Source organism: Sceloporus occidentalis, unplaced genomic scaffold, assembly GCF_023333645.1.
Source record: "Sceloporus occidentalis isolate IW3139 unplaced genomic scaffold, rSceOcc1.0.p SCAF_4, whole genome shotgun sequence".
NCBI lineage: Eukaryota > Metazoa > Chordata > Lepidosauria > Squamata > Phrynosomatidae > Sceloporus > Sceloporus occidentalis.
The window spans coordinates 185,109,946-185,131,300 of NW_028316984.1; the positions used below are offsets into that span (position 1 = coordinate 185,109,946).

General features: G+C 39.9%; 2 protein-coding genes across 6 annotated transcripts in view; one reads left to right on the forward strand and one right to left on the reverse strand.

Annotated features, from left to right (window-relative positions):
• Positions 1-2,242: 2,242 nt before the first annotated feature.
• CINP (cyclin dependent kinase 2 interacting protein) lies at positions 2,243-5,197 on the reverse strand. The gene is made up of 5 exons (XM_089522579.1): positions 4,985-5,197; positions 3,969-4,128; positions 3,622-3,748; positions 3,111-3,234; positions 2,243-2,672 (listed from the first exon to the last, which is right to left on the reverse strand). The coding sequence occupies exons 1-5, from the start codon at positions 4,989-4,991 to the stop codon at positions 2,470-2,472; spliced, it is 621 nt and encodes a 206-aa protein (XP_089378705.1). The 5' UTR covers positions 4,992-5,197; the 3' UTR covers positions 2,243-2,469.
• Positions 5,099-21,355, forward strand: part of TECPR2 (tectonin beta-propeller repeat containing 2) — a 59,572-nt gene continuing 43,315 nt past the window's right edge. For 2 of the 5 annotated variants that reach the window (XM_089522573.1, XM_089522578.1), the window contains exons 1-8: positions 5,099-5,192; positions 10,375-10,436; positions 10,594-10,841; positions 13,754-13,882; positions 14,223-14,354; positions 15,982-16,139; positions 17,163-17,475; positions 19,700-19,832. In XM_089522573.1, coding sequence (XP_089378699.1) covers positions 10,608-10,841; positions 13,754-13,882; positions 14,223-14,354; positions 15,982-16,139; positions 17,163-17,475; positions 19,700-19,832 — 1,099 coding nt within the window. In that variant the 5' untranslated portion in view covers positions 5,099-5,192; positions 10,375-10,436; positions 10,594-10,607. Of the gene's footprint in view, positions 5,193-5,514; positions 5,569-6,611; positions 7,011-10,374; positions 10,437-10,593; positions 10,842-13,753; positions 13,883-14,222; positions 14,355-15,981; positions 16,140-17,162; positions 17,476-19,699; positions 19,833-21,355 lie in introns of those variants that run through there. The other 3 variants (XM_089522574.1, XM_089522576.1, XM_089522575.1) reach the window with 3 other exon arrangements.

Genomic DNA, 21,355 nt, shown 5'->3' on the forward strand with positions numbered 1-21,355 from the left:
TTTACTCCACAGTCCCAGTTAAAGTTAACAAACAATATGCTTCACGAGTACCTGTGTTTCCACTTATTGAAAATAAATGTCTCAGTCGGGAAGAAAGGAATCATTCCTGTAACAATAGATTTGGCTCATCATCCTGACCTAGAGGATAGGGAATATTTCTAAAACCAGATTCAAGGAACTATGCAGTTAGTACCTCAGAGTGGGCACATTCATAACAAATTGATGTTTCTGACCACTTTTCAAAGGAAGTCCCACATTGTGCTTCACAGTAGTCCAAACAGGATGTAACCAAGACATGCACGTCTATAGCCAGATCTGACTTCTCCAGGAAAGGGCACAGTTGGTGCATTCGTTTTAACTGTGCAAAAGCGTTTCTGGTCACTGTTGAAACCTGGTCCTTTAGGCACAGAGCTGAATTCAGGAGTACCCCCAAATTATGAACCCATGTTTTCAAGGGGAGTGTAACCCCTAAATCCCTATTCCCAGATCTGTCTTTTGACTGACCAGGAGCACCTCTGTCTTGTCTGGATTAAGTTTCAGTTTGTTTGCCCTCAACCAGTCCATTACAGCTGCTCAGCATTGGTTTAAGCACAGGAAAAGTTTCCTTGGAATTAGATGGAAAGGAGTGGTAGAGCTGGGTATCATCAGCTCACAGGTGACACCTTACTACAAAACTCCAGACTCCTCTCCCAACAGTTTCATGTAGATGATAAATAGCATAGGGCACAAAATTGAACCCTGAGGGACCCCCACAGGCCAATGGCCAAGGAATTCTTTTACCTGCTGTTGGTCACCCAATCATAAACTTTACCCAAAGGATAGTGCAACCATATCCCATTTCTATATCTCCTGATAGCCTATATAACTTGAATGGCTGCTCCCAGAGAAGCATTACCTCCCTCCTTTGCTGGCAGCACACCTCTCCTCCCCACATGAATGGTCAGTTGTTTACTCTGACAAAACAGAGTCTTTCATAAAAGCAGCAGCAGGATAGGTTCTCACCCTAATGTCACTCTGAAGTGGCTCTCGCAAAGTGGCTCTCCCTGCCGGTACCCTTGACATAAATTTTCTCTTTCCCTTGTTTTACTTAGTAATTTCTTTTCTTCCCTTTCTCTCCACTTGCAGCCCTTAAAAAAATCTTCATTGTGAATCACACAAATGGGTTTTCCTAAGCCTGCACAGATACATTTGGAACCTTCTAAAATCACTAGGTAAGAATTTTTGGCAGTAGCTCTGCCCACCCTATATATACCTCTAGTCTTCCTACTCTTTTCCTTTTTGTCCTCTCAGAATGGCTGTTCTGTTTGATTTATAACAGTTACTTGGCTTCGGAGACAGATTTTGGCTTTGGATTTCAGTTTTTCTACTCATTTTTGGACTGACTACTCTCTGCTTTGTGATTTGGACATTGTTTGATTTCCCAGACTTCAGTTTGTTCACTACGCTTACATCGCCAGTAAATATGTAACTACAGTTACAGATAAGCAACCTGTCCCTCCATCACCTTCTTAAGAAGTTTCCCACTTTATCTTTGCCTCCTGATTTTAAACAGCCATGTTCCCCATTTTAAATCGTGGCAGTTATTTTTTCCTTCCATTTGGTTTTTGAGGGATTCCATACTTGGGATGCGCAAGGTTTTGGAGGCTCGAGGGAAGCCCAACTTCCCATAGTTCAAAGCTCCCCTGTGAGCCCATCTCCAAGGCCAAAGATGAGGGAGCCCTCTTAGAGCCGGAAAAAGACTTGTTCTTCTATCTTCTCTACTACCAGAACTTCCTGTGCTGCTGAGGCAAACATATTTGTTTCATTTTTATGCTGCTTTCCCCCCAGAATAGGGCCCAAGATAAAACATTTTAAAAACTTATAGTAAGAATCTAAAAACATGCTTGATTTGGGGGTGATCTCCTCAGGTTCCCTCGACACTCGGGGGCACATTGTCAGAGTCTTTCAGCCTAAAGGAGACAGGAACTTACCAAACAAAAGCACAGCATCATTTGGCTGGAGACCATGGCAATCAGTCTGGGGGTTCCTTCACTTTCAGCATGTCATCCAATATTCCCACATGCTTGTCCAGACAGACAACCAGATACCCAAATCTTGTGTGACAAGGCAGGGGGAATCTGGCTCCAACTTGATTTATATGGAGGTGTATATATAATATGGAGATTCAATTTCCACTGACTCAGGCTGTATCCACGCTGCAGAAACAATCCAGTTTGAAATGACTTTAACTGCCACAGCTCAGTGCTATAGAATTCTGGGAATTCTGTTTTATTTTGAGAATCCAAGGGTACAGACTTAAGAAAATAAAATAATCTGATTTTCAAAAACAGCTGGAAACATAAACGCAGAAATACAGTGCCAAGTAGTCAATATTGACATTAACATAGCAGGTCCTGCTACTTTGGTTCCAGGCATGTGTTTTTAGTGGTGAGATTAACAGTCATTAGGATGATTTTCAAGTAGAAAGAGTTAGACAGGTCTATGTCCTGTTTCCAATAACATACTTTCTAGTAGAACTTTGCTGGTGCTCTCAATGTATGGCTGATATAACCATGATGATAAGTAAACCATCAGGAGATCTTGGTCAGCAGTATGAGCAATCTCTTGCACAATGGTTTGCTTCAGCTTTAGTTCATTTGAATACATGTCTAACAGCTTGACAGAAACTTCATCTGAAATGAAGGGAAAAGAATCAAAGAGTTGCTTCCACAACTGTCTCCTGTTATGTTTCATTTCTGAAAACTTGTTCCTGAATGTATTCCGTATTATTGAGAATGCATACAGTACCTTCAGTTTCCGAGCTGCAGCAACTCGTTAGAATTGGATAATCAGTACATGAGTTCGTAAAGTTCTGTGACTGCCCCACTGCACCAGAATTCTGGTGCAGGCTTTGTGATGCCTACCCTGGTTGACCTATACCAAACCTGGAAGTCAGAGTTGTGTTATTACACAGCCACATGAACCTTTGGGAACGTTTAGTGAGCCCTTCTGTTCTCCAGAACCACTCTCTTTTAGAAAGACACAGTTAATAGCTACAATTCATCACATGCTTACTATCATTTCAAATGAACTTCCTCAATCAAAAGAAGAAAAAAGAAGAAATAACTTACAGAAATAGGGAGTGGGCCACGTATGGAAGAATGGTGTCACATGCTGTCCATGATGGTATGTTTCTAAGTCACAGATCCCTTTGGTTGTTGAACACAGTTTTTCCATTTTCTGATGTATTTTTACCTAAAAGTTTAATATTTAAGATTTTTATTTAACCTAGCAGTTAGAAACTTAACATAATTTCCATCTGTGTGGGCTACCTGATCCACACAATAAATCAGGCTTCAGATTTGGAAATCTGGATTAAGGTGAACTATTACTATTAGTCGTTACCAAAGGACGTTGTTGTAACAGGCATTAAGAATGGCGGCTTCTCTCTGAGACTTCTGAATGACAAATGTGATATTCATTTTAGAGCAGGTTGATATCCCTGCAGATGCCCTCTTCCTCTTCAGTTGTTACTGCAAAAATAGCATCTAGACTTCTTCCCACCTGAGAGCATCACCTTTCTTGATCTACATGACAAAGAGAGGAAACACAAAATGTTTTGTAGCTGAGAAGGAATAGTACCATATTTTGAAGGATCCCAAGTAGTTCTGTACAGCAGAGCTCCAATTCCACATTGTAGTCAGATGGGAGGCTTCCAGATTCAGAGGAAATATTGCCATGTTCTATTTCCAGTTTGTTTTCTTTCAATCTAAAGAGATGTAATCAGTGTTAGAAACAGTAGTTCCCTGCCCCATTCCCTGGCACCTTTATATATCCTTGTCAATATCAAAGGGACATATCTGCTAAGCATGTAAAAGGCAGCAGGTTTCTCAGCCTATTAACTTGGTATAACCAACACATTTGCAATCCCTTTAGAAAAATGAGCTTTGCCTATGGACCAGGGTAAATTGTTTTCTCAATACACTTACTCTGTAGAAATTTTGATGTCTGCAATTTTTGTGGCTGTGGTAAATCCACTGTCATTCAGTGTCTCCCACTTCGTCATGAAATTATGCCAGTCTGCAGCATTATCTTTAATTTTTCTTGCGCTGACAGACAACGCAGGCGTCCTGGGAGTTGAACCTTTAGCTAGTCAAAAAGACAGAATTGCAACCCTTTACGACAATGAACTCAATGGTGTTATGTTTAGTTTTGAGACTACTTTGTCTCACGTTGGTCACACTTCCACGTTTTCTTCACTGAAAGCTCTAGTCAAATCCTAAAACACTTTCTGTAATGTTGTGTTAACCTATAACTTTGGATTGTGTGATGGAGTTTTAGGGCTTCTCCATACATAAGGATGAAATCACTATAATAATGATATAGCCCAATACACATGCAAAATGTGTCATATAGTAACATGGGTGTCATACTGTTTGAACATGACTCAGAAGCATGGACAAATGGGAGACCTTCGTGGGAAAAATGGCAGACATGAGTAAGTGAAAGCTAAAACCCCCCATATAAATACAAATCCCTGCTTCTTAGTCCTTCTCAAAATGGAGGACGTTCAAGAAACACGGAGGACTTGAACCAATAAGAAACTAAAAAGCACTGCTAGAAAGATAGATCCCTGTTTTAGCCCTGCTCAAAATGGAGGACGTTCATGGGAGGAAAAAACAACGGAGGGCGCGACCAAATAAAAGCTAAAAGCAACGATATAACTACAAACTTGTGCTTAGTCCTTCTCAATATGGAGGACGTGGCCAAACAAAAGCTAAAAACAGTAATATAATTGCGAAGTCCTGCTTCTTAGTCTTTTTCAAAATGGAGGACCTTCAAGAAAAAGGGAGGACTTGACTAAATAAAAGCTAAAAGCACTGATATAAATAGAAAAGTCCTGCTTCTTGGTCCTTCTCAAAAGGGAGGACCGCCAAGAAAAAGGGCAGACGTGGCCCCATAAAGGCTAGGAAGAAGGGCTGAGGGCAGCGGCGCTGGCGATTACCGGCCATGGCGGCTGCGAGGCCCCGGAGCAAGGCCTCCTCCGCCTCCGGCCTCGGAAACCCTCATGCGCTCACGTCCGGCCCCGCCTCCGCCTCCTTCTCCTTCTCCCCCGGGAGGGACGAGGCCGAGGAGGAGCGGGGCTGCGGGCTCCCTTCTTCCCGAGCGCCATCCCGGGGCCTGAGCCATGAGGGGCCCTAGGCCCTGAGGAGGTGAGTAGCAGCGGGAGGGAGGGAGGCCTGGTTGCTGGGGAAGAAAGAAGGGGGTTGTCTAGTGCTGCTGCTGCTGCTGCTGCTGTTTGTGTGCCTTCGAGCCATCACCTCCCAACTCTCGCAAGGGTTTCCTCGGCAGCCTTTGCTCAGAGGGCTTTGCCTTGGCCTCTGCCTCCTTCTGAGGCTGAGAGAGTGCCACCCAGGGCCCAGATCTGAACTCTGGCCTCCAAGGCTCAAGGCGGCGACACTTCGGGATTTCATGGTGGACTTGGCCAATGGAGAAGCCACCCCGCGGGACGGATCCAGGCCCAGGCCAGGTCTTCCGGAAAACGGAGGGAAACATTAATGCCTCTGGAAAGACGGCCTGCGAAAACTGGTGAGGATTACGAACCGCCCTGGGACCTTCGGGACCCTCTGGGCTCTGGCTCCAGGACTTTGCGCGGATACCGAAATCCCCGGATGCTCAAGGCCCATTAAATGCAATGGCAAAAGGGAGCCCCTGCTGCTATGAAACGCCAGAATCAAGGTTTACTTTGGGGGAGTTTAAAGCTATAGATAGATAGGTACAGTTGGCCTTCTGTATCCATGGATTCAACGAGCCACAGTTTGTGTGTGTGTGTATCAAGTGTGGATAGTTGAATCCATGGATACACAAGGCCACACACACACACACACACACACACACACCCCAAGGGCCATATAGCATAAAAGCATATTCTTTCAAGTGTGGATAGTTGAATCTGTGGATACAGAGGGCCAACTGCATTCTTATTTCTTACTGCTTACCTGTATCCCACCTTTCTCTCCGTCCAGGGGCTCAAGGCAGTTGGGGGCTGTCTCTGTGAGGAACCCCCCCCCAGCCACTCCATTCCCTGCTTGAAGCTGAGGAAGAGGGCTTTTTTCCTTTCCTTTTCCCTCTCTCCATCAGGGTTAATGACTTCCCCGCAAAGGAGACAGGTTGGGAATCAAACTGAGGGGTCTGGTAGTAGAGAGCCCTGTGAAGGCACACAGTAACAACCACCAAGAGGCAAACTTATCAAGAGGCAAGTTTTCCTCAGAGGGGCTTTGTCATTTAGCATCCTCTGAGGCTGAGAGAGTGTGACGTGCCCAAGGTCACCCATTTGGCTTAACGTGGCTGAGCCAGGATTTGAACCCTTGTATCCGGAATCATAGTCCAGTGTTCAAACCACTGTGCCAAACTGGCTCTCCTTTAACTTCCATGGATTCTTGCTATGGGGTTTGGTGAGATATTTATTCTCCTGCATTGCAAAATTAATGCTGTTTGACCCCACTTTAACAGCCATGGCTCCTCTCAAACTACTACACCATGCTGGCTCTCAAGAGTTGCCATAGTAGGTAGGTAATAAAATTCTGCGCATCCTCAGGAGTGTTCTAGTTCATCTCTTCTCACATTTCCAGGCCTCCTAACATTGAAATCATGACTTGAGATGGACTTCAGAGGAGCTGTGATCACTCTCCGGACTGCCACCTTGAGGCTGTCCGCACTGCAGAAATAATCCACATTGACACTGCTTTTACTGCCATGGCTCCATGTTTTGGTATTCTGGGAATTGTAGCTTTTTTTTAAATTAAAAGATCTTTATTCTCATATATTAAAGGGAATTGTAGCTTTGTGAGACATTGTGAGAGCATGGTGTAGTATCTTGAATGTTGGACTACGACTCTGGAGATGAGGGTTCGATTCCCCACTCGGCTGTGAAACTCACTGGGTGACCTTGGGCAAGCCACACTATCTCAGCTTCAGAGGAAGTCAATGGCAAGCCTCCTCTGAACAAATCTTGCCAAGAAAACCCTATGGTAGGTTCATCTTAGGGTTGCCATAAGTCAGAAACAACAGCATGTCAATGGAAGGATTCACATTTCTTTAAAATATTTGCCTCTTGCTTGCATCGTTTGCTAAATTAATATTGCAGTAGCAATCTTCATTAGCTACTGGATTCCTGAGTCAAAAACAAGACTCCTAGGAGCATTTCACTTCTGTTCAGATGTGATGACTGGGAGGGGACCAATTCTTAATTTTTCATCTTATGTGCATATTTTTTTATCCAATAGAAATGTTGCCTTTATTAAAGGTAGAAAATTGGATGGAGACTCCTTGTGGCTCTAGACAGCAGATGCCTCACAGCTTTGTGTAGTTTAGCTATTTACTTCTGCCTGATGCTTATTCAGTTCTTTGGTGAAATTCTTGATGTGGAATTAATGTTTGCTCCCCATATTTGAAGAAGGGGCATTTGGGAACCCATTTTTACTTTCATTCTTTAAAGAGCAAAACTGTGCAAAGATGGTCACAGTTAATGTTGCCTTGCAGAGAATGCTTCTTAATTTAAGCCATTTCTTTTTGTACTGTTGTTTCTGGGAGAAGGTAACATTTATGATTTCCCAATGTATTTCTCAGCTAGACAGATATATCCTGCCTTAGAGTAGGAAATCAGATGTAATGAACCTCTGGCCTCTTTAAAGACATAAGATGCTTTGATAGAAGACATCATCATCATCATTATTGTTTTATTTATTTGGATCCCACATTCCTCCCAAAACTGGAATTCAGAGCAGCTTACAGTCTAAAAGCACAGTACAATTAAAAACTTACTAATGAGACAATTAAAATGGAATTAAACTATTACAGTATTAAAACAGACTTGTTGAGTGAATGCACAGATCCTTGTTTTTTCTGGCGTGGAATTAATATTAATTTTTGGGAAGCAAACACATTGGGGAAGAAAACTTAGCTTATAAGTCCTTTTGTGACTCTATATACACTTGTTTTTTAAGAGGGGCATATCAACGGTGTAACATTTTAATAATCATAAGCCAGAGTTCTTTTTGAAACCAATTACTCTACCTTTATAGTTATCATACTCAACATTCATATAGAACTTTAAAATGTTCAAAGCACTTCATTTGCGTTATTTGGTAATAATAATAATAATAATAACAATAATAAAATTCAATGCTTACATTGAAACTAATTTGGCAATGGAGCTGCCTTGTGGATTGTTATAAAGTGGCTCCATTAATTAGTGGAAGCAGACAGCGGTTGATCCAGTTTGTTTTTACATCAGCTTGAGCCAAAGCTTCTTAAATGAGCTGGAGGTGGGTAAAAACTCCTTAAAAGTGTCCTAAACATGAACTTTAGTGCTTGCAATCTTAGTTACACAAGTTGGCTGTCACATGAGAAAAGTGTGTCGAAACTGATTAGGCAGGACATTCATTGTGGCTTTTGATGCTGGCCTGATTGTGATCTTTCATATCTATCAGGTAAATTTCATTATATGTATCACATTTGTACATTGTAATGCAGGAGAAATCCCTTTGTATACAGAAATGTTGAACTACCTGGCTGTTCCGTACTGATAGCATTGTCTTAAGAAATACTGGCTAGTAGAGGGAATAAATGGCTGTGTATCAGCAGAAGGTTGATTAAGCCCTTTTGTCATCTAGGGCCAATATTTATTTGGAATTTACCTTTCATTTTCATTATCTCTCACCAGTGCGTTCTGAAAATACGCTAACTGGCTCAGCTACTTTAAATCCAATGTGTGGATTTTACTTAGTATAGCTTGTAGACATTAACTTTGCATAATGATCTGTACATCTAAGGAAGAACATACCTTAGGGACATAGACTGCTGCCACACTGCAGAACTGATGCAGTTTGACACTGCTTTTACTGTCATGCCTCAGTCCTATGGAAGTATTTAATTGTCATGGCTCCATCCTATGGAATCATGGGATTTGCAGTTTGTTGTGGCACCAGAGCTCTGTGACAGAGCAGGCTAAATATCACACACAACTACAGTTCCCAGAATTTCATAGCATTGAGCCAGGGGTATCAAACTACATTAATTCTGCAGTGTAGCTTCAGCAAGTGCTCACCCTGTTTAATAGGGTTAAAGTCAGGTCCATGGCTGAACAGAGATAATGTGCAGATTGACAGTGGTAGCATTGGCGTTTCAGAGCCAAACGTGTTTGTCATTGTCTAATGAGAAGATTTAACATTTATTTAGCACATTTCAAGGTTTTAATTCAGCCTTTGTAGAAGTCAGGTTAAATTCATCTCTTTTGTATTCTCTGGCTTGTGAGAATCTAGAGTAAGGAGAGATGGACTTTTCTAGTGACTTCTCTGTCAGTCACAGAGAGAGTGAAGGAGAGTTGCTTCACTGATGCAAGGATTTGTGGAGCCCTGCATATCTATGTAGGCTTGGTAGGCAAGACAGTCTCCAGGTATTTTTGGTCTCTTCCATCTTACTAGCTGTAGCTAGAATAGGCAGTGGTGAGGGATTTGTGCGAACTGTGTCCAAAAAATCAGGAGGCTGCCAATTTCATGTCTCTTAGGTAAACCATTTAATGTCAAGTAGCTATTAGATCAGGCACCATGGTCAAACGTTACTTCTGTGGCTTTTTAAAATAGTAAACATCCCCCTTTGGATTATTCCTTTTAATTTCTTTGGAAATAGGATCTGTGGTTTAGGGCAGAGATCTTAAACTTTGCAGAAACATTCCAAAAGTGTGTCCATCTTCAATTGAAAAGTCTTAATATTTTTGCACATTAATTCATGCTGCTTTTTACAGTCTGGTGGCCAGATTGAAGGGTTGCTTCCACTCTCCAATAAGATGAAAAGCATTAACTTCCTATTTTTAATTAAGCACAGCATTGTGAGCCAAGTTTAGCTCATCTTAACTATGATTTATTGAAACAAGCCAGTTACATAAATCGTAGCTTGAGGTGGGATTCCTGTGACGTTTCAGATGTTGTTGGACTGCATCTTTCAGTAGCTCTGGCCAACATGGCCAAATCATGAGGAATGCTGCGGATTGCAATTCAACAACCTTCAGAAGGTTACATGATTCCCACCTGTGTATTAAATCATAGTTGAGACTAACCACATTATGTCTAGGTTCAAACGTTACTTTGTTTAGTTTTAAATGGAAGCAAAATCTTCAGATCTTCTAGCAGTTGTGCCATGAGAAATAAGAAGAGACGGAAGCTGATTAGCCCAAGTTTTGTTCATATAATACTAAACAATGAACACATTCAACATAAATAATAGAAAAGCAGAGCTACTTGCTTTTGTATCACAGTGTTTTCCATTTTTTCTATCATAAATTGCTCTATAATTTTTTTAAAAAAGGGAAAGAAACTATGCTATTTTTCTTTCTAGGTAATGAGGCGTAAAATGCTGTGTGAAGATTATGTGCACCTAAACATATTCTAAGTAAGGTGGTAAGTATTTTTTAAACTTTTCATGGGAGAATGAAACAGAGAACATTAACATTTTTGTTCTTCACCTACACTGAGTGGAATCTAAGTAGTTCACATAACAAAAAGTATACTTGTTTTTCATGCATTTTGGGAATATATGAAATGTATCTTTTTCCAGCCTATAGGTAGCACATGCAGATGTTTACCATGGCCTCAGTGACTCCATCCTCCTCCTTCAAAGAGTTCTGCCCCTTGTACTATCTTCTCAATGCAATTCCTACGAAGATTCAAAAGGGATTCCGTTCCATTTTGGTATACCTCACTGCGCTTGACACAAATGGAGAATACATTGCTGTAGGCAGCAGCATTGGGATGCTGTATTTGTATTGCAGGCACTTGAACCAGATGAAAAAATACAATTTTGAGGTAAGGACAACCCCTTCCTAATAACAACCTGGCTCCTTTTTCAGAACATTTTAATTTTTCGTCTTCTGAGGTTTCTACCTTGGATTGTATAATCTGCCATGGTTGCCTGATGGGATATACATTGTCAAAAGATGTGGGAAAGTGTGACCCTCTTGATTTTCTTGGCTCTGCTAGGTTGCATACACATTGCAGAAATAATCTGACTCCACTTCAACTGCTATTGCTCAATGCTATGGAATTCTGGGAACTGTAGTTTGTTGTGGCCCTAGAGTACAGTAGTATTCCCAAAATGCAGTATGGATGCAGCCTTAATTCCATCTTAAATCATGATATCCTGGTGGATAGGCTTTGCAAATTTTGTGAGAGGAACACTGCTGGATGACACTGTAATTTTGCTGATGTTTGGAAGGAATGTTTCCAAATGGTGGTGCTGGGGAACTATTTCTTGACTGCTGGGCATTTGTGCTGCAGGAATTCACTCTGTCATGCTGTTTATTATCTGAATGAAATTGTTGGGAGAGGTCATGTAAAGATTTGGGTTAAGGTTCCACAGGATGTTGACAATAACCAGTTTGATCTCTCTTTTCTATTGGATGCAAGAAAGTTCATGAGTGCCCTGAATCAGGAATTGTTTAGGATCATGGACAGTGTATGATGAAAAACAGACTCCATCGAGAAAAGATGGAGGTGGTGTTTGTAGGGGATTAGTCTAGGCAAGAGTGGCATTCAACCAATTTTGGAAGGTGGTTATTCCCTAAAAGGATCAGGTTTATAGTCTGCACAGATCTTGGATTGTTATGAGATTCAAATGTGGGACAAGGTGGTTCATGTCTGTTATACCAATGCTTTATCAGCTATACTATCTCAATCCATTTCCAGGTCCAGTTGAAAGTGCAGGTTTCAATCTTTAAAGCTTTTTAAAAATGGGACTAGGCTACCTGGAAAATAATCTTTTCCCATGCATATATATCCAATCTTTAAGATCCTCTTGACAGGAACTTTTCCATGTGTCCCTGTCAGATGAATCAAGACCACTAAATGAAGGCTGCATGTGTTTCTACTGAGTGAAGTAAGAGAAGGCCACTAGGAAGAGTGCCTTCTCAGTGATGACATGCAGAATCTTCATAAGACAGCTTTCAAAGAGAAGCTTATCTGATATACATTATAGTAGTTTTTTTTTCTGGGGGGGAAGAGAAAGGTTGAGTCAGGTAAAGACTTGCAGTCACTCAGGCTTTTAAAACAAACTTCCATTTTAAGAACAAATACTCTTGGGGTTTCAGTGCTTGGATTCTATTTTATTCTGTGGTTTGAGCTCTTGATTGGCTTTATATTTCTTCTGCCAGAAGAGTTTTTACACTATGTTTTATTGTTTGCATTCTCTGTCTCCCTGTTTGTATCCACTACAATCTGTCCAAGAAACAACATGTAAAACAGGTTATCTTCTCTTGCCAGCCCCCTTATACCTCCATCCAGAACTCCTAAAATGGTTTGGGAGATCACCTGGAGCATATTTTGTGGGGAGAGGGACTATGGCTGAAGGAGATGAAGGGAAATTCCTTTATGCAAGCAATAGTCTATTCACACAGTAACTATAGCCATTCTCTGCTGTATTTTAATTACTGTATTTTAATATTTTGCTGAATGAGAGACTGACAGACTATGTTGATTGGATTCTGATACAAATTCAGTAAGTAAATAGTGCATAACAGAAGATAACTATCAGTACATGAAACAGTTCAATTATATTCTTTTCCCCCTAAGGAAGACAGTAAAATAACCACAGCGTTGTCAGGGATGATGGGAGTTGTAGCTCTTCACCTCTAGCTCTAACTCACCACCTTGTTACGCACCGGCGCTGACCAGTTTTGGCCAGTGGTTAAAGCTTTGCTCTAAAGCAGCAGAGTTTCAGAGAATAGGCTGAAGACCCTGACAAACTCTCCAAGCCTTCTCACTCTTGCTTCCACAGAAGTCTTCACACTTCTTCAGGATTCTGCTGGCTCTTGTATCTTCCTCAAGACACCAGACAACTCAGTAGTCTTATATAAAAGATCTACTTTATTCTATTATATACAAAATACTAATGCCCTCCAAATCACAATCTCCAAACTATTCACAAAACTCCACTCTACTCCAACAACTACCCACACAATACATTGGGAATCATAGCAATTATTATAGCCATTGTAAAACACCGCCCACTTAGCCAGTTTCCACCCAGTGGGCGTGTACATCCATTTTGATTGGTTCTCATGGTTCAACCCATAATTAATGATTTCATCATTTCACCTTGTCCACTTAACAATTCTCAGGTGCTTTCAATTATACCCTCTACATTTCTGTCCTTGGCATTTAGGACTGCTAATTACATTACCTTTCACACCTGTGTGGTTTCTTAATTGCTTTTGCTTAGTCATGCTGACTCTCACATACATGTTTTATTTCTTTCACTGTATATCCCATGTTGCTTTTTCCTTAACACAATGGATCAATATTAATACAATATCAAACTTTTCTACCACAGTGAACTAAAACTGGCTCTAGTAGCACTGATATGACAATCCTACAAAACAAAATTGAATGTCAACATTTTAAAATGTTAACTCCTTTGCTCATGCTTTCCATTGACTTTTTAAAAATGCTTTATAGACTATTGTATCCGCTATTATTATGATAAAATATTAATTTTGAAATGTGCTATTTAAACATAAATTCTAATAGTACTGACAGTAATTTATCTATAAAGCATTTTTTTTTAAAAAAAAGCTAACTGTAAAGCATGGCCAAAGAAAGGACGACTCTAAATAAATTAACAAATGAGTAGCTCTGTCAGAAAAACACCCAGAAGGAACAAGCATATGATCTACAAATATTGGCATACTATTTCTTCTACTGTTTTGCTTTTGTTTTATCAGGGGAAAAATGAGTCTATTACTGTTGTGAAACTCCTGAGCTGCTTTGATGATCTGGTTGCTGTTGGGACAGCTTCAGGCAAGATTGCTATCTTTCAGCTTGTCTCTTCATTACCTGGGAGAAATAAACAAGTAAGAGCCAAACTTGATTAAAACCCTGAGATGTCCAAGACAGATTCCATTAAATTGTCTGGTTCTTTAGCTATGACAGTCAAGAAAAGCTGTACTTAATGAAACACCTTGCAAACACTCATCATGTTAGGCTTTTTGTCCTTGTAAGTTGTAATTAGACAGGACATCTTTGTCTGGGTAACACATTTCTGTGAAATTTCTGATGTGTGTGAAAATGAAATAGTCTGACTGATAGGGAAATGTGCCAATGTCTAAGCTGGCCCAATGAATCAACTCACTGTATGTCTTCCCTTTCCCCCTCTGTCTCCTTTGTATGTTCATGTGGTGTATTTGTTTGCAGCTTCGGAGATTTAATGTTTCTGGTTTCCACAAAAGCAGCATCACAGCCTTGGCATGGAGTCCTAATGGAATGAAATTGTTCTCTGGAGATGACAGAGGAAAAATAGTTTATTCTGCTTTGGATCTAGATAAGGTAAATTGCTGGTTGTCCAGAATGAAAACTTGATACTAGGGACATGGGCTCCTCATCCTGCACCTTCCCATTAAAAATAAATACTGTAAATAAGAATAAACCTTTGGGATAAGGCCAAAGACCTTTGTAGTCTAGCATTTGTTTCCCATGGTGGGTGTCCAAATGCTTGTTAAAGGCTTACAAGGAAGACATGAGGAAAGTAACCCTCTCTTGTTTTTAATTTTTCTTTGCAGTTGGTATTCAGACACATTGGCCTGTTACAGACAGCCAAAATAAAGCTGCTTTGAGTCACAGTGGAGGTATGGTGTTTCAATGATGCATGCATCCTAAGAGTCCAGAAGCCACACCAAAGCCACGCTCCAGTTCTTAGGACTGGAGCGTGGCTTTGGTGTGACTTCTGGACTCTTAGGACGCATGCATCATTGAAACACCATACCTCCACTGTGACTTGAAGCAGCTTTATTTTGGCTGTCTGTAACAGGCCATTGTAGATGTAATATCTAGCCATTGTGACTAGTATCAATTGATAAACATAGGGTGGATAACACTATAGGTTTCCCTATAAAACCTCTAAGTTACAGGTCATCATCACCTGTTGAGGAAATGATTTCCATAGATTCAATATGGGTTGTGTGAAAAATAGTTCCTTTTGTTTGTCCTGAATCCCACCATTCAGCTCCACTGGAAGACCGTAGGTTCTAGTAGTGTTTGACAAGAAGAAAAACCTGACCTATTGGCAGAAAGTTATTAATGGAACATAAATGAGAGAGCTAGCTTGCCATAAGTATGTAACGGATGTAAAAGTCTTACGATAGTGATACAGCATTTATTGAGGAGCCAATCCCACCTGTAGAATATGGAACCGCTGCACTCATTTCAACATTGCAGAAACCATGTTATACATTGGTATGTATTTTACATGTGGTAATCTTTTCAGTTGTATGTTTGGTGTCTTGGTCCCGTGGCACTATAGCTGCATCCACACTGCAGAAGTAATGCAATTTGACACTCTTTTAACTGCCATGGCTCAATGCTATGGAGTTCTGGGCATTGTACTTTTGTGATACATAGCCTCTGTCAGAGAGCCCTGGTGCTACAACAAACTAGAAATTCCAAGATTCCATAGCATTGAGCAATGGCAGTTAAAGTGGTGTCAATCTGCATTATTTCCGAAGTGCTGATGCAGCCTATGTTGCCATTCAACACAAGGTTTGCGTAATGTCAGTAATACAAAACTCCTTGTGCATTTATATTACTCAACCTGGATGTAGGATCTTGTTCTTCCTCACCCCCAGTGCATATATTTACTCAAGTTACTGAGGAGTAGTGGTGGTGGATTTGCAAAGTTTAGGTCTACATCTCTGTTCATACTTGGGGTTAACAAGTAATTTTGAGTATTTCCTGTCTTTCTGCTCTATAGCTTTGATTCTCCTGGAAAAGAAGTATATTTTTGTCCTCGTATGGCATGAACTATGTGACGTGAATTCTAGTGAGTCCTTGTCAGATGGCCAGTTGCTACTTGAACCAGTTTTAACAAAGCTAGTATGGGCCCCTAGCGAGTTTTAATGTAGACAAGTTCTTACCTGGAAAAGTCATGATGACCTCCACCCATGTTCTGTCTCTCTAGGGACTTTGCACCTCCAGTTTGGTATTGGAAGAACCATGTTCAATTGTGCAGCTGGACTACAGCCAGAAAGTACTACTTGTCTCCACATTACAACGAAGTCTACTTTTTTATACTGAAGAAAAGTCTGTCAAACAAGTTGGAACCCAACCCAGGAAAAAGTAACTGTTAAATTTGGCATGATTTGTTGGAGTTCCTTACATATTTTTTTAACATACTTTATAAGGAACTGTTCTTCTCTGTAGCTGTTAATAAAAGAGGCAAAACAGATACCTTCAAGTACTGTTTCTGGTTTTATTTCTTTAATTAGTATGAAATGAAATGTTCTTCCTTAATTTAAAACATATGAAACAACTAGTTGTTGAGAGCTAAGACATTAGTCTCTTAATTTGCCACTTCATTTATGTATCTTGCTCCCTTTATTTCCCCTTTTTTGCCCCTAACCTCTTCAAATATTTAGCAAAAGAAGGAGAAAAATTATATGCAACATACTGTGAATATCCGTGATTTCATCGGGGCAAATCCCTCTACCAATGCAGATTGCAACTGTTTGACACTTTGCTGTGTTCATAGCAGCAAGTTATGCTGTGTAAAAACAAATTCTGCAAAATAAGGAAAACAACTTACGCCAAAATTGCAAATCCCTCCTGTTTGCTTTATATTATAAACACTTTGATATTAACAGGATTGAAAATACTGTTTTTTTGTTCTTTTTCTCATTTTCAAATGTCTAACATTTGCATATGGCAGTCATTCATTTTCATGATGCATTTTACTGTTCTCCAAAAAATCTCCTGAACCTGGGGAGCAGTTTGAGCGTTGGTAGAGGCAGTAGCACAAGGGACTATCACAAGAATGGGAAAACTGGAAAAATCTCTGGTGTATTAGTGGGATCCCTGGTTATACTGTATATTTCATTCTCATATTTCCAGATTCTTAATTACAAATTATTTATTTGTAGCATAGAAAACATAGCTGAAATCGAATTATTAGTCCTAATAGTTGACCTTTTGATTTAATGTAGTTTATATAAATGTTAACTTGATATAATGAGTCTCCTTTATTTGAGATTAGCAGTCAGATTTACACCTTTTCCCCACTTGTTTAATATTGTCAAAGCATTATTTGCTCAAACGTGGAGTTTGATTTTGATTATTTATTTATTTATTGCTTTTAAATTTTAGTACCGGCAAATTTGGAGCGTGTTTTATACCTGGCCTATGTAAACGAAGTGATTTAACACTATTTGCTGGAAGACCTGGGATTCGTCTTTGGAAATCAGATGTCCATGGGACTGTTCAGGCTACGTTTATTTTGAAAGATGTATTTGCAGCTGGAATGAAGCCTTTTGAACTCTATCCTCGAATGGAACTATTAAACAAGAATAGCTATAGTTTCCCAGAGAGGCAGCTTGGACTCATTTCCTGTTTTTTCCAGGAAGGCTGGGTGTTGAGCTGGAATGAATATAGTATCTATTTATTAGACACAGTAAACCAGGTGAGTAAAGCCAACAGAGGAGTGTTTGGTTCTTTGCATTTGAAGACCATCCCAATGGAGTGTTTTTCTGCAGTTGTTACATATTTGTGATCTAAGAAAGTGCTTCTCTAGCTAGTTGATTTAGCAGACCAGCAATTATTTTCCCAATGCAACAGGGATCAGTATCATAGTTCTGTATATCATTACCATTTTTTCATAGTTTGCTGAAAATTCACCACAGACTGGCAGTCAATGGTTCTTGTGCTGGCACTGGTCAGTGGTTCTCTACTTTGAGTAGCACTGATCTAAAGAATACTTTTAGATCCATCTGTTCTGTGAAAAGGTTTTGGTACTGCAACATGCTGCTTTTTGCATCTTGATCTAAATATATGCTTTTAAATAGGGGTTGAGGACTGCAAGCATTGTGGCCCAAACTTGTCCTCCTGAGTTTCCAGTATAGGCTTCCACTAGTAGTCATATCCCCTTCTTTGTAGCATCTCATCTGATTGGTTTCTAAGGTTTTGTATTCCTTTCTCTTGTTCTAAAAAATTTAACTGTCTCTCCTGAGGCTTAATTACTGGCAGTAGAGCTTTAAGCTAAAATATTGTGGTATTTTTGGCCCCGCTCTTTTACTGTGCCTACCATTGGAATGCAGACCATGAGAACAAGGGCTTTCAAGTCAATATGCCAAAGCTTCGATCTGAGTTCCCCTATTTTTCTACTATCTGATTCCAAGTCTGACTCCAAGGCCTTCATAAATCAAATATATAATAAATAATAATAACAAACTTAATGTAGTAGAATGGTAGCACAAGTCATTACCATGTGACTCATCAGATGCTTAGACTGATAGAACACAAAATTTATTTATTTGATTTAGAATAAAATATAACATGATATTTACCATATATTATAATAATATTATATATATTTTATTTTGAAGCTGGAGTCAGTACATTTCTACCAACTCCACCCATAATTGCTTCTGACTCTGACTCCATAACCCTGGGGGGAGTTACCTGAAATTCAGTTCATACAGTAGGCTGAAAGAAGTTCCCGATTCTTGGTTTCATAGCTGCTTCTGAGCAGGAATGTTATGCACTTTCTGCCTGACTTTATGCTGCTATAACACTCTGGGACCACATCAATAGGCTGTGAAGACTGTACCAAGATGACACTTCTAAGGCTCTCTGAAGAGCTTAATTACTTGTGCTTTATAGAGTGGAGGAAGAGGACTGGAAGTTTTGCCATACATACACACATACACACTCTTACATATTCACATGAGAAGGAAATTAAAAGTGCTACCAGTTTTCTTTCACACAGTTTCACATATCAATAACAAACAGCAATAATTTGTTCTTATCATGTGCCTTCAAGTGTTTTTTATTTGTGATTACCCTAAGGCAACCTTATAATGGGGTTTTATTGTTAAAATTTATTCAGTGGAGGTTTGCCATTGCTTTTCTCTGTAGCTGAGAAAATGACTTCCCAAGGTCACCCAGTGGGTTTCCATGGCTAAATGGGGATTTGAACCTTGGTCTCCAGAGTCGTAGTCCAATGCTCAAACTACTGTACCACACATGAAGAGTTTACTTTCTCCACTCTATAAAGCACAAGTAATGGCTACAGCATGACCTCCATATCCACGGGGCTGGAAACCACAATTTCACTTACTTGCATCTGTAAAAATAAAAAGGTTTATCTAGACATCTGGAGCTCCTCCAGCATGAGTCTATGGTCAACGTGTGCTGTAAGTATAAGGTTCACCCTTATCTGCAATTTTTGCTGTCTGTGTTAAGTCTGGGAACATATCCCCCATGGATACAGGGTTTGTCCTGTATTACTTACATGTCTCACTAGTCACCATACTCCAAAAATGTAGCAATGTTCCTTCCCCCACCCCTTCTTAACAGACTTGTTAAGAATTGCCAGTGTATGCTACTTTAGGACTTGGAAATGTCTGTGAATGTAGTCTGAAATTGCATTTCTCATGCTATGAATTATTATCACAAGAGAGCTAAACTATGAAGCATTTTATAATGCATTTCTATTTCATGCTCTTAGCCAAGATTTCCATAAATCGTGTCTCATATTAATTCTTTCAGTAGTTTAGTCATGTCATTTTGCTACTTGTGTAACATTGCTTGGCAAAAATACAATAAGAACTCCAACATGTTATTTGCATCCTAAAGCACTTCTTGGCATATTCACAGCTTACCTTTAACATTTTTTGTTTTCACAGACAATGATTGGCAGTTTGGAAGGGTCTGGCGATATTGTGTCCGTGTCCTGTACTGAAAATGAGATTTTTCTTTTAAAGGGAGACAGAGATATCATTAGAATCTCAAGCAGACCTGAAGGACTTATGTCAACAGGTTTGCATATATTAGCATGCTAAGTTTATACCATATGTAAAGTAACTGATGTATTGTGAGTGATCTTGTATACTTTAAGTGGATTCAATTTCACCCGTTGACTTTCTCGTTCATATGGTGATAGGTTCACCATTTAGCAAACAGGGCCCCCATTGTCCTCTGTTTCTTGCATGTGCTGAATTTGATCAGGCTGACAAAGGAGTATACAGTTGACTCTCTGTATCCATGGATTTTGGATGGATTCAACTGTCCATGACTTGAAAATATTTTTTTCTAATTGCAAAAAGAAAACCTCGATTTTGCCATTTTATATAAGGGACACTATTTTACTTCATTATTGTATATAATGGGACTTGAGCTCCATGGATTTTGGTGTCCATGGAGGGCCCTGGAATCAAACCCAGCAGATACCAAGGGCCCACTGTATAATGTTTTGTGTTATATTTGTCTCTTGGCAAGCAAGTTGTAATTCTCAGTGAATTTTAAGAGGCGGGCAGTGGCTTGATTCCAGTGATTTATGGGTGGAATGGGTTAAACTTTCCCAGCAGAACTTGGAAAAATTACTTTTTTGGACTACAATTTCCCCAGTACAGTGACCATCATGGCCACTGACCAAGCTAAAATTCAGAACAGTGCTGCCCAAAATTATCTGTTACTCAGATAATGACTTCTGATAGTGAATTGTAACCTGGATTTCTGACACACAAATTGATCTCTTGTTGTCTTGGGATAAGTAGTGAATAGAGGTCAGAAGAGTTACCTTTTGGACTACGGTTCCTAAACACACACATACCAGTCACCATGGCTGGTGGTGATACTGGCTGAGAGATTCTTGAATTTAAAACCAAACAAATGTTTTTTTCAGGCTCTGTTTATTACCACTCATCCTATTGCGTGTTCCCAAAAGCATTTGTTGATGGAAAGATTCACTGGAGTGGAACCACATGCTGCTGTCCAACAGGATGCCATCCTAATAGCCTTATATAGCCCAGCAATACGTTATGGAGAAACAACATGCTTCTGTTTTCCTGTTTTTCTCTATAATCAGATATTCCTTTAAAAGGACACAGCTCCCACTGAAATAAAGCAGTGGAGCCAGTCATGCATTAATGTGAAATAGACTTTGTTCGCTGCTTAGTAGTTATGCCAGATCCATCCAAATAACACTATGAATTATTCCTGGATTAGACAGAACAATTTTTCCAAACATTTAAGTAATGGAGTGCAATTCAAATTGCCCAGATTTTTGTGTCAGATGGAGCAACACAAAGGGGAGTTTGTTATGTTTTAATGACATATTGGTTCTTTATTGTTACCACGTTTCTTATTACTGTCAATATTGATTGTAAAGAAACATACATCAAAGTACCCTTTTTTTCTTCAGAAGGTATGCAAATATTGAGCTCCCTCCAAGGTGGCCACAGGTTTATGTGGTCCAGTGCCCTCTTCCAGCAGTGGCTAATAAGATTCAGAGCTTGAGAAAGTTACTTTCTTTGATCACTGCTTCTGGATCACCTCCCAGC

What these genes read in the sequence shown, in the direction of transcription:
- CINP (XM_089522579.1), bottom strand. An exon ending in GACATCAAAATTTCTACAGA is followed by an intron (nt 3,749 to 3,968) that starts GTAAGTGTATTG and finishes ACATCTCTTTAG; the next exon opens with ATTGAAAGAAAACAAACTGG. An exon ending in TTGGGATCCTTCAAAATATG is followed by an intron (nt 3,235 to 3,621) that starts GTACTATTCCTT and finishes TTAAACTTTTAG; the next exon opens with GTAAAAATACATCAGAAAAT.